Genomic DNA, 15,303 nt, shown 5'->3' with positions numbered 1-15,303 from the left:
TCCAGCATCTGCAGACCTCACTTTCTCCTCCTAGATTAACTACATGCAAGGCTCAGACAGATTTCTGATCATTAAGAGAATCGAGAGTTATGGGCAACACTTCCTCTAATCTGCATGCACAGCTGCATCAAGGGTCTATGCATGACAATTGCTGTGCCAATGCTTTGTGCAGCATATATGATTTTGGAGGTCTCTGAAAGCAGAGAAAAGATAGCAGATGTGAAGGTTATGGGGATAAGGCAGGAAAGTGGAGTTGAGGATTAACAGATCAAGCATAATCTTATTGAATGGCAGAGCAGGCTTGATGGGCTGAATGGCCTACTTCTGCTTCAATATTCTATGATCTTCCTGAGGTCAAGGAATGTGCACATTATTTCTTCTTTTGAAAATTTTAAAAATAGTTAACTATCTACATGAATTAAGTTTTTCATTCTCTGTTGTGTTTGTTATTTTGGTGGATTATGCTGACAGCTAAACGTGTTCCTGTTCTCATCCAACATCTGTGTTCACATGTCCAGTGTGAACGATTAGAAAATGATCAGAAGCAAGAATCCTGGTTATTTTATTTCTGGAATCCGGTCTGGAATTTTCCTGGCTGTTTGCCCATATTTTGTAGGCAACTTTTAAGTTCAATCAACAGTTTAGTTCACTGTCTCTTTGGACATGATTCAGATTTTGTGACTGCTCTGAACTGTGAGAGTTTTAGGTTTGATGCCATGGTTTGTTTATATTTAATTATCAGCCCTGAGAATAAAGTCCTTTTATTGGCAATTTTTTTTCTCCATTGTCAAGGCCTTGCTTCAGACACGATCAGTATTTGTGTAACTAATGTCTCCAGTCTCTCGGGCAGAAAAGTGAAAAATGGAAAGTGCATCACTGTTTCCTTAGCAACATGGTGCCAACCAGTTCTCCTATAGTGATGCTGCGATGCTCAGGCAGTCTGACTGGAAAAACTGTCTGAGGTTGTCTCTCAACTCAGATTATGCAAAATGTTGACAGATTCTTTCATTTTGAACATATATCAGTAAGAATGAAAGGAAATTAAGTTTACCTTCTATGCCAAACAACACTAAAATAATTTTTAAAAAAACAAGTGCTGGAAATACAGAACTGTTGTGAGGTCATTCATCTTGGTAGCATGAGCAATGTCTCTACAGGTGCTGCCCGACCTCCTGAGTTTTTTTGTGGTAACATTGATTTGATTCAGTGTTATGTAATGTTGATTACCGCTGTCTTGCAGACCTGTCAATGTATTGCAACGATGTTGTTATTTTTCATGGTTTTGTTTTTGGATGCGTTGACCTCCTGTTACCTCTAGTCTAACCAATTTGCTCCAATGTTCAAGTTTCTTCCAGACACCAAAGTCTGCACTATAAACAGTTCTCCTTTCATTACTCCAAATCTTTGTCTTGCTTAATCAGAATTTCTTCTTGAATGCTTCAAATGAATATAATAATTGTGACAGCTGTCTGGGAGGTTTTAACATAATGAGACTGAGTAAGCTATGAGTCTGTATATTGGAGAAAAGTAGTGTCAAGGAAACCTAATCAGTGTTGTAAGAGGTAAAAATCTACTAAACTGTGATAAATTGTTGAGATAATCCTAAACTCTGAAACCAAGGACATGTGCTCAAACTCACGTAGGTTGGGCAGGACAAAATTGTTTACTCTCCCAGAATTGGTGAAATTGTATATTGCCCAAAGACATACAGAAGGTGGATATCATCTCAAAATCCAGCAGTATTGTAATATGGATTTTTAATTTTGAGAAATTGTGGAATCAGAGTTAGTATACGTTGTGATAATTTTTAATGATCTGCGAACTGCATTGGTTTTTCTTCAGTCTAAGCGTTGTTACTATTTTTTTAAGTTTGGAGAAACCCTTCTCCATAATTACTGACCCTTTGACTCTGAACAGACTTGTACTAAAATAAACATTGATCATCTGCACAATTCCCTTTTTATTCTTTATAGTGCTAAATCAGAGTTAAATTATTTGAACTGAAAAATGTGTTGCTGGAAAAGCGCAGCAGGTCAGGCAGCATCGAAGGAGCAGGAGAATCAACGTTTTGGGCATAAGCCCTTCAGGAATGAGGAAGGTGTGCCAAGCAGGCTAAGATAAAAGATTCTCCTGCTCCTTGGATGCTGCCTGACCTGCTGCGCTTTTCCAGCAACACATTTTTCAACTCTGATCTCCAGCATTTGCAGTTCTCACTTTCTCCTAGTTAAATTATTTGAAGTATGATTTGATGTGCTGTAAATTGTAATGCACGCAGTCAGGTTGAACAATATCTTGTTTAGTAATGCAATTTGTTAAATATTGGAATAGTATTGATGCTGGGCAGATTGTTAATTCAAACTTGTATTTTCATGCATTTCAGTCATTTTGGAAAAGCAAATCCGTATTCCACGCTCCCTCTCTGTCAAAGCTGCTAGTGTATTAAAAGGATTCCTCAATAAGGTATGGGTGGTAATTTTATTGCTTTTATTTTGTAGCATGAGCTTCAATCTTTTGTACCGTTTACTTGTCAGCTTGCACAGAAAATTTAAAACAAAAATATAGCTTCAACCATTTGAAATTATCTTCATTGTTCTTGGACATTTGAGGCTGATTGTGTCAATTACTTTACAGCAGCCCCTCCTGTTGTGTAATGGAACCTTTTGTCATTTTGGCCTTATTTTGTGGCTCTTTCTTTCTGAATATCTCAGCCTTGTTAACTCTTTCCATTTTTTAAAGCCTAACTCTTCAGTTATATTAACTGGCAACTTTTTAACTATTAATGTTTAGCATCTCTTTCTCTCCTATGAATTTGATTTGAATAATTACTGTTGTGGATAATGCATTTATGTTGTTCCATTGATTTTACAAAGAAAAAGTTGTTCTGTTTTACCTTCTGAACCAAAGCTTCTTGGAAATTGGTGGATGCAGCGTGCGTTTGGAAAGATTTATTATTCTATCGTTCAGGAAACTTTAATTGAGGAAGGTTCTCAATTATTAGATTGTGCAACCTAGAATTCCATATTAACATTGGTGGAATTTCAGGATTGTAAACTTTACTGAGCCTTGAATATGATTTGATTTGAGCTGCGCAACCTTCGTTCATGGAATTTCAAGACTCTAGGTCATGCAACCAGTGGAGCAATCATAGACAAAACATCTTAAAGGGTGAAGAGGTATAGAAAATTGGTGTGCAAGTCCCACTTTACAGAATTGCATATCTAATAGAGAGGTAGCATTGCAGGTACAGATAACTGACCAATATCATTAATATCAAAAATACTAAGGGTCTGACTATTTGTTTATTGTGAGTTAGATGCTAGTCTTTCATCTCAGGGTTCAATTCCAGTTGGGATTCTAGGTATGAGCGTTTCCTTTACCGTTTGTTCAGAACTTCTATGAAATGAGTCTGGCAGACGCAGCCCAGTTTCTCTCAGGTATGACAGCACATCTCAGTTTTAGCTTAAACCTACTTGGTGCAAATTGCCATCTTATTTTGAAGAGTCATTGGCTGATTTGGACAGTGCAAGAATGGTCCAATGCAATATGATGTATGGTTTTAAAATTTGGTTATTAAATCATGCTAGGGCAGATTAGAGAGCTCTTTGGCTGCAAAAATTAATTTTACTGACTCAGTTCTTGTGTCCCAAAACTTGATACTTCGGATGCCAAATGTTTTCCTCCCTAACTATAATTATAGCACTTCTGGCAACACTGCACTAACATTAGAAAAAACTCAGTCTAAATGCTGATTGAGGTAAGGCTACTTTTGTTCTTCAGTGTTGTCTTATTGCTTATGTTTTTGCTGCAGGATCCTGCAGAGCGGCTTGGATGCCACCCACAGACAGGATTTGCTGACATTCAGGGTAATCCTTTCTTCCGCAATGTAGACTGGGACTTGGTGAGTTCACAGGAGCAGATTCATCTTCAGATTATAATTACCTCATACATAATGAAACTGTATGAATACTTGTGGTTCAAATCCTTTTTTGTATTTTTTTTGCAGAAGATATTTAAAATTTCTATACATTACCCATTATATGTGGTAACCACCTACCTTCTCATTCAAGACTAAATTTTGAGACAATAAGTTGGATAAAATTAATACTTACTTGGAAAATTGGGTGTTAATTAAATGCAGGAAACATATATTTGATGGGCTCTGTTTTTATTTTAACATTACTATGCAGTGATGGAGAAAATGATGTAGTTCTCATGCATTTTGCTGTACAATGCACATTTAATTTTAGTGCCAGATAGAAGGCTCATTGATTTTTAAAAAGTAAGTGGTAAGACAGTAAGTAAAGACAGCGAGGCTAGGAGGTTGGTTAAAGGGCAATTTTATGATTTAAAGCCTCTGGCTGCAGGGATATGCTGTTTTTCAGTTATGCCAGTTGCTTCCTCGAGCGGTCTGGCTGTCTGTCTGTTTTATTAATGGAGGTTGACTCCAATTCATCTGTGTCTACCAATCATGGAAATATTCAATGACATTGCCTCCACAATGCTCCTGGTGAAAAGGAGTTCATTGATAGGAAAAATGTCTACTTTCTATCTTAATTCTCAGAACCCTTATTTTTAAGTTTTATTCTCTACTTCTAGGCCCAGCCACAGGGGAAATAAACTTTTACCATCCACCCTGTCAAGTAGCCTCAGGATGTTGTATGTTTGAATAAGATCACTTCTCATTCTTTTAAACCACAGTTGATATAGGCTCAGTCTGTCTAATGACCTTTCCTCAGAAGCTAGCTTCTTTGTCCAAGGAATTGTTGGTGGGCCTTCTCTACTCTGCTTCTAAGGTTTTTTTTACTTTCTTTCAGTGGAGGCTAAAAACAGTGCTCCAGATGTCATATTAACAGTGGTCTACACAACTGTGGCAAAACATCCCACCTTCTATATTCCATTTCCCTTGCATAAAGGACAAAATTCCATTTATGTTCATAATCAGTTGCATACAAGCTTCTTGTTGCAGGGCACCTAGTTTCCTCTGTACCACAGAGACCTGCAATCTCTCTCCCTTTAAATAATTTGCTGCTTTTCTCTTCTCAAACTCAGTCATGGCATTTAGAAGGGCCTTATTTGTGGAAAAATGGTTAGATTAATGTTATTTTACTTGGTTATTCTGTTATTGCAGCCAATGATAAGTGGCACAAGACACCGGCATGCCATCCACCCCCACCTAGCACCCTTACACAAGGTTGTGTATTTTTTTGGTCAGTCGTCATGAGTGCAAGGTATAAACCCTTGACTTGGTCTCCTTTTAATAATTGACTCTTGTGGTGCAGAGGGTACAGTCCCTACCCCTGGATCAAGAGACCGGGGTTCAAGTCCCAAGTGCTGCGGAGGTGTGTAATAACATCTTTGAACAGGTTGATTAGAAAAGTAGGTTAAATTTTTAAAATATTATTAATGTTTATGTTTTGTACTGCCAGATAATTATCCAACAACGTAATTTCCTTTTCACACATGACTCTACTTGAATTAAGATCTAAGTGTCCTGCTTCACCCTAAGAGGTTCCAGCATTTTTCCCTATGACAGAAGTCAGGCAAACTACCCTAAATTTATTTTGCTGTTTGTGTTTCCCTTACTGGAATGTGAGCTTTGCTGAATGTTACGTAATATTGTCTTAATTGTCTGCTATTGCATATTACCTTCAACGTAATTTACCAATTTACTTTAACTGGCCCTTTCCAAATGCTCTTATAATTGGTAGAGGTTGGGTCATTGAATATTTTTAAGGTAGTGGTGCATTGCTTCTTGATTATAAAGGAAATTGATGGTTGTTAGGAGTAGGTGACAGTATGAACCTTTTCCCGCGTATTGAGTCGGGTATTACAAGGGGGCATAGCTTTAAATTAAGGGGGGGTAGATATAGGACTGATGTTAGGGGTAGGTTCTTCACTCAGCGAGTCGTTAGTTCATGGAATGCCCTGCCAGTAACAGTGGTGGACTCTCCCTCTTTATGGGCATTTAAGAGGGCATTGGATAGGTATATGGAGGATAGTGGGTTAGTGTAGTTTAGGTGGGCTTGGATCGGCGCAACATCGAGGGCCCAAGGGCCTGTACTGCGCTGTATTCTTCTATGTTCTATGTTCTATGTTCTAAAGTAGATTTGAAGCCAGGATCTCATTAGCCATGACCTTATTAAAGTGCAGAGCAGGCTAGGAAGGCCTGCTCTACTTTATCTGTTGAAATAGTAGTATAATACTTAGTGTCCTCTCCGCTGAACTTTACACCCAATTCAAATATGTTTTGATCACTGCACAGAGATACCTTTACAAGATGTTATTAATTAATCCAGCCTCATTGCACATTACCAGTCCTAGAATAGCCTGCTCTCTGGTTGGCTATAGAATGTGTTATTCTGAGAAACTGTCCTGAGAACACTGTGTGAATGCCATCTTCAAGACAACGTTTCCTAATCTGATTTGTCCAGTCTATATGTAGATTAAAATTACACGGTTAAGAGGACATCTAATAAAAGTTCAAAATTGAGAGAGTCCTTAACAGTGGATGGGCAAAAGAACAATCAATAGAATTGATAGAATTTGTACTGATATAAAGCAGTCATCAGACTTGGAAAGACCAATTAAATGGTTGAAACAAAATAGGTTTTAAAATAATTAAATGAGAAAGGAGAAGTCTGAAGTTGAAATAAATAAAGACCCAGCACAGGAGAATGGGTCTCGTGTTGTAGAACTCTTAAGGTTCAATGTTCCTTTCCTACCAGCAATTTTGTTTCATTCATCTCTTCCTTTTTCCATCTTATGGAAGTGTGGCTTGTTTAATATATTGTTAGTTAGACATGACCGTTCTTAGGTATACATCCCAATAGTAAATAACAAATATTATTTCTCATCTCTTACTGTCAATAAGATCAAAATATCCTATTGAAAGTTCATATATGATACTAGACAACAGGTGTTAGCAGGTAACTTGATAATTGAATTATAAATACATTGCTCATTAAAGGTTAATCTAGGTTAGGAATATTCACTAGCTCGGGGACCCTTATACTTTCGGAGAATGAAATAATCAAACTTTGGATATAGCAAACATCAATTTTTGGACCATGAACTGTAACAATTTAAATACTGCATGCGTAAACTGCATCAGTGGAATGAATTCAGGGAATCAGTCCTAATTTCTGAAGGAATTAAGTTTCCTAAGACTTGAGTATGTTATGAAGATATGGGTGTACTTTGAGAGTTAAAAGCAGCAGAACTACCGGATGCAGAACCACCGGATGCAGAACCAAGTGTTCTCAATAAGGCAACAATGTAACACTGCTCGAAAACTCGATTAACTTGTTGCCTGGAGGAATTCGGCCAATCAGTTTAAATTATACCCCGAAAAATATCAAACTCCAATCCAGTTTGAATTTAGTGTACTGACAATCTTAAAAGCCAGTGACACAATCCGATGCTTTGGGGGTATAAGACCAGGGAAATTTGAACAGTTGGGAGGAAAACTGACAAGCCCCGCATGTAAACAGACTATTCGAAAAATAGCTTTCTTAAAAAGGTACCTTTTCGATCAGTAACCTGTGACGCAGAAATTTCTAAGAAGAAAAGAAGGCACAGGAAGATCTGAATAGAAGAATGAAAGCTGCCTGGCTTTGAAATAAGAAGTGTGGTTTTGTAAACCTTAATTGGGAGTTTTATTAGACTAGTATTATAAAACGGAAGGTAAAAGATAGGTTAGAGGAAGAAATTGTAAATAGTGGTGAGTTAATTATTCTGTTATATTTTAAGAAATAAAGTTGTTAATTTTTACTTTAAAAAGTTATTGGCCACTTGAATTTTTATTACTGCACAGGATAAATCTCTTCTGTGTTGCTGGTTTTAAATTTAGCTGGAGGGTTTGCCCTGTGTTGTGATAAGAACCATTGATCAATTACTGTATTCCACCTTCTAATTCTTTTCCACTGCACCACTAGGTGTATTGATTCTTAAATTTATTTTCCTCATGTGACTATGGTAAGAAACTTAAAATGTTTCTATGTGCCCTTCTAGCTCTGCTGCCAAAATGTGCTTTCATATGAATATCCGGAAAACATCTTAGTTCATCAATATGTCAGTTTCAGTTGTCTCATTACTATCTTTTATTTTCTGAAATTGTTAATTTGCGACAGTCATTATTGTAATCAGATTTGCTGTTGAGACAAAGTTAGGCAGCACTTTAAGGTGTAGGGGATAGCATTACATTATTAAGGGATATTGAATGACTAAGTGAATGGGCAAAACTATAGCAGATGTAGTTCAGAGTAAACAATTGTGTGGTGATCCATTTTGAACCGAGAAAAGGGTAGATCAGAGTACTTTCTCGATGGTGTGAAGTCAAATACAGTGGATATTCAAAGAGACTTGGGTGGTCAGATGCATAGGTCTGTAAAATGGCACAAATATATGCAGAAAATAATGAAGAAAGCTAATGGAGGCTGACCATTATATCTAGAGGACTGGAGAGCAAGGATGCAGAAGTTATGCTGCAGTTATACAAAACTCTGGTTGGACCCCACTTACAATACTGAGAGCAGATCTGGGCATCACACCCGAGTCTTGGAGGGAGTGCAATGTAGTTTACAAGAATCAACTGGATTTCAGGGGTTAAGTTAGAAGAGAGATTCTAAACATCAGGCCTGTTTCCTCTAGAATTTAGCAGGTTAAAGGGTGATGTGATCGAAACATTCAAGATATTTTAACAGCGAAAAACACAGTAAATAAAGGTAAAAAATTTCCACTTGTTGGGGTTTCTAGAATCTAGGGGGCACAGTGTGAGAATCAGGTTCAGATCACTGAGGAAACACTTCACATTCAGGGTTTGGATATTTGGAACTCTCTTCCACAAATGACGGGGGGTGCAGTTATGAGTTATCAATTTTAAATCTAAGTAGATCAAATGTTGTTAAGAAAACGTATTAAGGACTATTGGGTCAAAGGCTGGTATATGAAATTAAGTCACAGATAGGCCATGATTTCATTGAATGGTGGAAGAGGCTCAAGGGACTTAATAGCCTACTCCTGTTCTTATGTTCCTACTATCTAATGAAGGGTGGTTTTGTGCTTCTGTTAGAGACCATTTTGCCTGCAGCTGGCGGAATGAACCTGCATGTACAACCTACAGTAAAATTGAACATGTCAATTTCTTTCATTGATCTAGATGGAACAGAGGCAAGTTATTCCACCCTTCAAACCGCATATTTCTGGTGAATATGGACTTGACAACTTTGACTCCCAGTTCACCAATGAACCTGTCCAACTCACTCCAGATGATGAGTAAGTAATAGTCATGATTATTTTCCTTTGTCATCTTAAGAACCAAACAGTTGATTATCTCAAATTGGAGTGATCAATTATTTTATCTTCAATCCAATTACCTGCAAAACTATAAACTTTGTGGGTAGCTAAAATTGTTCCTGTAGCACCTTGAGCAGGTATTAATCATGCCATTGATTCTCATATCGGCCTTGATTTTTATTCTAATTGAAAATGTGTTACAAAGAAAGTGGAGAAGCTACAACTATATTGTGTGTAACTACTACATTGGAGATCATTTGTGACATCTAATGTGATTAAACTAGGCAAGTTTATATGGTTTTGGTGTAGCTTCATTCTGTTAATATTTTACCGTGGTCATGATTTGTAGGAGGACATTGAATATGTTTGAAATAGTCTAAAATTGAACTATTGTGTCACAGTGTGAGATTCATACAACTCAGGAAATTTATTGAGCCCATGCCAGCTCTTTGTAAGAACAAAGTAATGTGTCCTACCCACTGATCTTTTCTTTTAGCCCTGCAACATTTTCATTTTTAAATATTCTTCCATGTTGCTTATGGAAGTTGCTGTTGAATTGGCTTGCATCATGCTTTTAGATAGTGTATTTTAGATCATCTTAACTTGGAGCAAAAATAAAATTGCTTTCCATGGCCCCCTTAGCTTTTCTGGGTGTTATCTTAAACATGTACAGTATTCTACAATGACCCGCCTGCTTGTGGAAAGATTTTTGTCCATTCTATAAAAGCACATTCAAATTTGAGCAAGTCCCCTTAACCTTCTGTATCTTTAGAAAATGATTCCAATTTCTTAAGTCTCTGAAATACTTAAGTTATTTAAAGTCTCGTAAGTTTGGCAGTAAATTTCAGGGCCTAAGCCTTTATGAAGCCAAGGACGTCAACTTATTTTTCCATCTGCAAAGATTTGTAGTTAACATTGAGATAATGAACATAAAATTTTCAAAGGTTCTAACATTTTATTGTGAAATTACTTTTGGGGCAAATGATCTGTATCTCATGATTGACACTGCATTGTTCTTCTTGAGCTCAATTGCAGTACTTCAACAAATGCTGCTACAGGTAAGATATGTTGTAGGCTGTCTTACTACAAAAAAAATTAACTGTTTTAGTTTTACTTGACCTTTTGGACTTCATTTCCCCTTGTGTTCCTCCAACCCTCAAGCAATATATGTAACTAAGTACAATCAGGTGATTGAATGTTGGGTCTCTATTGTTCTATTGAACGGATTTGCACATGCTTTTTTCCCATCTCCCCTGTCCAGAATTACATTCTTAGCAATAATTTAAATATTACAATTAAGAAATCAACCCACACATCTCACTTACAGAGTATACAAGTACTCTAAATGATCTAATGTTGCATTGTTATTATTTCCATGTTCCCGTATTTCTATTTTTTTTTGTTTCCTTAGTGATGCTGTAAAGAAGATTGACCAATCAGAATTTGAAGGCTTTGAATATATCAATCCCCTTCTGATGTCAGCTGAGGAATGCGTCTGATCAGCTAGAATCTGTGCGTTGTGGCCAGTGTCTCCAACCTTGCATGTGAACAAGCTGAAAAACATGAATGCCTTGCTTTAGTAGCAGAAGCCTTTTCTTTTTAACTCTGCAGCTAGTGGTTTGAGAAAGCTCATCTCACTCAATTCTGATCCAGCAATTAACCATATGAATACCTGCAAAAATCTGTTCCAACAAAAACTAGTCTTCAGGCTAATTGCCCGAGTGCTCAACCACTGCAACTGGAGAGAGATTACCTGTTCATTCCTGATAATTCCTGCTGACACTACTAACTTGATGAACAGGATATTTTTGTTGGGGAGTAAGTGTTATCTTAATTTATCTAAGAACTGACTTGTTTTTTTTCCATTGGGACATTAGGTGGAAGCTAACTTTAATCTCTTGGTGTTGTAGTAACCTCTCCATGCATGATTTAAGGATTAATTTGTTCCCCTAAGACACATCTGCCAGCCTGTAGTTAGTAGTATTGCTCAGGGAGATGACAGCTGATAACTTTGATTAAAAATGCTTTTGCTGGGAAAATATTACCCATATCCACTGGAAAGGTATGTCTAAGATTAGACGAAAAACATTTCAAGCATTGCTTCCAATTACTAAGACAATGCCAGCAATATCATTTACAGAAACGGGGTTATGGAAAAACTGATGGCATTTATCTCATTTGACTATCAGATTTTTAAAAAAATTCAGAACATCTTGGTACCACACAAATGAGAATTAAGAAGAAAAGTGCACAAACGTACTGTGACTATACTCTTGCCTGCACTGATGTGGAGGGTGTCTTCTTTATATATAAATATGTATAAACAGCTAAAGTTTTGTTCTGACCACATCGCATTGATTAAGGCTTTCAGACTTGTGCACTGGAGCTGAGCATCCTGGATTGTGCATCAGATAAGAAACTATCAAAGCTGTCACTATTATACTTCAATGCATAAAAAACTAAATTGTCTTTTCTGTCTCTCTTGCAATTTGTCATGGCTATAGATGATGCCAGGAAAACAAAACAAAGCTTTCGTAGAATTGCTCAAATAATTGGAAATAAAAGATGTCCCCGTATTATTTTTCCTTTGCCTTCTTCTGGAGAAAGAGCCCATATTTCCAAAATATGTAATATTCACTAGTGTTTACTAGAATCTCTTTGGTTATGTTCATGACATGAATAAAGTTTCTTACATTCTTGCCCCACAGCATATTCAGACTTCAGTAATTTCATGTTAGGAAGCAGAGCAAAGCTCGTAATGAAATCCTGAACAAGTCAGTTCAGTGATATTCAGCAACTTCACTTGAGGCACTTCCCATTCCAGAGTTTTTCTGTTTTACAGTAGCACAGAATGATCACCAATTGTCCCAAGTAAAGAAAATCCCTGTCGTCATGTTTGATAAATTGCAATTAGAATTTTATATCAGAGATAAAATTTCGATGTATTTTTTGTTCTGATCTCTTGTACAACTAATCACCCATATTTTACATATTTGTGTTAATATGGCTTTCTTTCCCCCTCACCCCATGATATTAATGTGCTGTAGTGTGTATAGTTTTGATTCATTTTAGACATGATGCATCGTAATTCAGCTGAATTTGGGCTGCACTTTCATCTGGTTGTGATGAGTTTCTTTTATGTTCCTGCCTTGTTCACACTCAGTTGCACTTCAGATTTCAATAATTGCATTTAATACTTGACATGGTTACTCAGTTACCTACCTACCTTGAAAGAGAATTTATTCTACCCAGTGCTGCATTATCCTAAATGCTGCGAAAAGGGATGACCACAGACTTAGCAACATTTCACGTTCTTCTTCACAATGGCTGCTAAAGTCAGTGTACAGTTTTTTCCTACTTACCAAGCACCTTGTTTAAAATAGCTGAAGAAGTTAAATATGCATTTGTTTCTAATTATTTTGAATTCAGGAACTGTTTATGATGTTTCGGGGTTCAATTCAACAATTCCATCCATTGTTCTGTGCAAGTAAAAGCCATTCTCATTACTTATGACCAAAAGTGGCTGCTATTTGTTGTGCTCAGAGTTTACTTTGATAAATAGGTCAAATTCAGGAGCATTCCAGAATTTTGGGGTATTTGGGATGCTTTATTTTGTAATGAATAAAACTGGGTTTGCTGATTGTTGGAGCATTCTTCCACAGTAATTAATGTCATTGCAAAGAGCACTACTTTTAATACCTATCAATTTGAAAAGCATGTGTTTGCTTAAGACAAATTTTGAGAAATACCAGTGTGTGTGTTTTTTTTAGGATAATGGCACTCTTCAATATGTTGCATGTCTCCTGTAAACCTGTCAAGCATTCTGAAAGGCTGTCATGGAGACTGTGTACCCTTCTGGTTCCATGCTCTTTAGTTTTTTTAAGCACTGGTAATAACACTCTTTTCTGCTTATTTATGAGTGTTACAGTGCAGATGCAGGCAGCCATCATAACTTGCACAATTATTGCAGTTTACTGTTGTCAAATTGAATGCTGGATAGTATGGAGCTGCTGGAGCCAGTTGATATTTTCCACACTGCTAGATCATCATCCCCACCACCACCAAGCAAAATATAAAAGCCAACCATCCATCATGTCCAGTGCCCCCCCCCCCCCCCCCCCCCCCCCCCCCCGCAACAATACAAAAGCCAACCGTCCATCATTTCCTACTGAAGGCAGCAAATCTTGCTGGGGAATGAAAACTGGGCATCTTAGCAAACTGATATTCTTCATGTGAAAAATGGTGACTGATGGCAAGTTATTAAAGTATAAATTGTGGGAAGCAGTGACCAGTCATTGCCATGATGAAAACATTAACACTTATACACCAAGGTGATGAAAACAGCTGCTTTAATATTTATTTACTTTTGGTTATTGGAATGCATATCACTTTTTTTTAAAACGTCTGTAAACACGTGACATAACTACATAGGTATTGGGAACATGCCCAAACTTTCACAAATTGCAGTCAAAGCACCATGTTGTTACTCAAATTTACAGGAGAGTTGATAAGTTTCTGTAATATGAAGATGTTATTTTGTATTTTTGTAGAAAATGGTTTTTGATTGTTTACAACTGCCAAGAGCAAGTTCAAGTTCAGTGGTTGAAAATTTATTGAGATTGTGAAACTTTTACGTTCAGAATAATTAGTAAAACCAAATAAGCTACATCACATTTTATACATGCACTAAGTATTTAATTGCTCCATGTTATGTTGATTTTAAATTGTCCTTGATCTCTCCATCCCTCAAAGAATCTTTATTGGGTTGATTTCGACGTAAAAAATTAATTTATGAACTACTTGATTGGGCATTTCCATGATTTAGGTTACTGGTCATTCATTTTCAATGGGTAATATTCCCATTTAAGGAATCCAAGTATTTCTGTGAAGGACCAGAATCGATCTACATGATCTAAAGCACCATACTACAACCCAAACATGACATAGTGCCTATGCTTTTATTGTGTTTAGAATATTTGCAAATTATTTTTAATAAAATTAAAATGCTGGAAATAGTTGGCAGATCTTACAGCATTGGAGGGAGTTGTGTTTGCAGGTTGTTACTCAGCTGATATTACTCAACGCCAATTTGTATCAATTGTATCTTCTATCTAACGTCATTTCCATTCAGGTTCCTGTATCGTTCAAAGCAGTAGGAGAGGAATAAAGTGACTCTTCTAAATATTTGTCACCTTTAGTATTAACTCATCCCATTTAACAGACATAAAGCGTACAGTCACATTTATGGTATGAAGCCTATTGCTGATCGTAATTGGTGAAATTTGGAATCAGGAAATTGAGGATTTAGCAGGTTAACACTAAGCTTTTCATTCGTGTTTCTCGGTCATGGTTTAAAAATGCATAAAATTTGGTTTATTTAAATTGGAGCATTGCAACACTGTCAAGTACACTGTTTCTGGGATCTGTTACTTATAACTTTTTCCTGTTATTGCCCTGCTTAATGCTCCAGATGTATTTTTCAAATGCAATTTAATTTGTCTTCATCCAGTGCTTTATTTATATGGGGACATGCATGTTGATTTCAGCAGGAGATTCTGCTGTTTGTTTTGTAACTACTTAGTAAAAACTACTGATTTGAATTTCATATTGGTAGTGTGAAAGACTATTTAGTTTTATGCTGTACTCTGTAATAATGTAATATCCTGCATGAATTCCTTTCAAGTAAATGTGGGAAAATATAGTTTAATAGATCCAATAGCAAGGATTTGTTCTGATGAGACCATAATTACTTATATACGCTGGCACAGAGTTAGGTAAAAATCTCTGTCAGTTTGTGAATTGATAGTGGTGTTTCAGTTTTTTTTATTAATCGTAGTGTCTTTCATTAGGCAATTTTGATTTTTTACTAACGTGATGTCTTAGATTAATTCTTAATAATCACAATCATTTGTTTTACTCTTTAAAATTGGCATGTGGCATCTTGTGTTTTTAGGTCATTTTGCACTGAAGGAAATCACTGTTCTCTACTATCTATCTAAGACGAAATTT

The 15,303-nt window shown here is 36.6% G+C and overlaps 1 protein-coding gene across 2 annotated transcripts in view; it reads left to right on the top strand.

Moving 5' to 3' along the window:
- The window catches only part of prkci (protein kinase C, iota), a 136,503-nt gene extending 123,093 nt beyond the window's left edge, over positions 1-13,410 (top strand). For both annotated transcript variants that reach the window (XM_043702652.2, XM_043702653.2), the window contains 4 exons: positions 2,381-2,460; positions 3,809-3,898; positions 9,158-9,273; positions 10,706-13,410. In XM_043702652.2, coding sequence (XP_043558587.1) covers positions 2,381-2,460; positions 3,809-3,898; positions 9,158-9,273; positions 10,706-10,793 — 374 coding nt within the window. In that variant the 3' untranslated portion in view covers positions 10,794-13,410. The remainder of the gene's footprint in view (positions 1-2,380; positions 2,461-3,808; positions 3,899-9,157; positions 9,274-10,705) is intronic.
- The last annotated feature ends 1,893 nt before the right edge of the window (positions 13,411-15,303 follow it).

Source organism: Chiloscyllium plagiosum, unplaced genomic scaffold, assembly GCF_037043375.1.
Source record: "Chiloscyllium plagiosum isolate Xiang-an unplaced genomic scaffold, Cpla_swu_hap1 HiC_scaffold_13, whole genome shotgun sequence".
Classification (NCBI taxonomy): Eukaryota; Metazoa; Chordata; class Chondrichthyes; order Orectolobiformes; family Hemiscylliidae; genus Chiloscyllium; species Chiloscyllium plagiosum.
The sequence above is the reverse complement of the archived record's forward strand: the minus strand, read 5'-3'. Positions and strand labels throughout refer to the sequence as shown.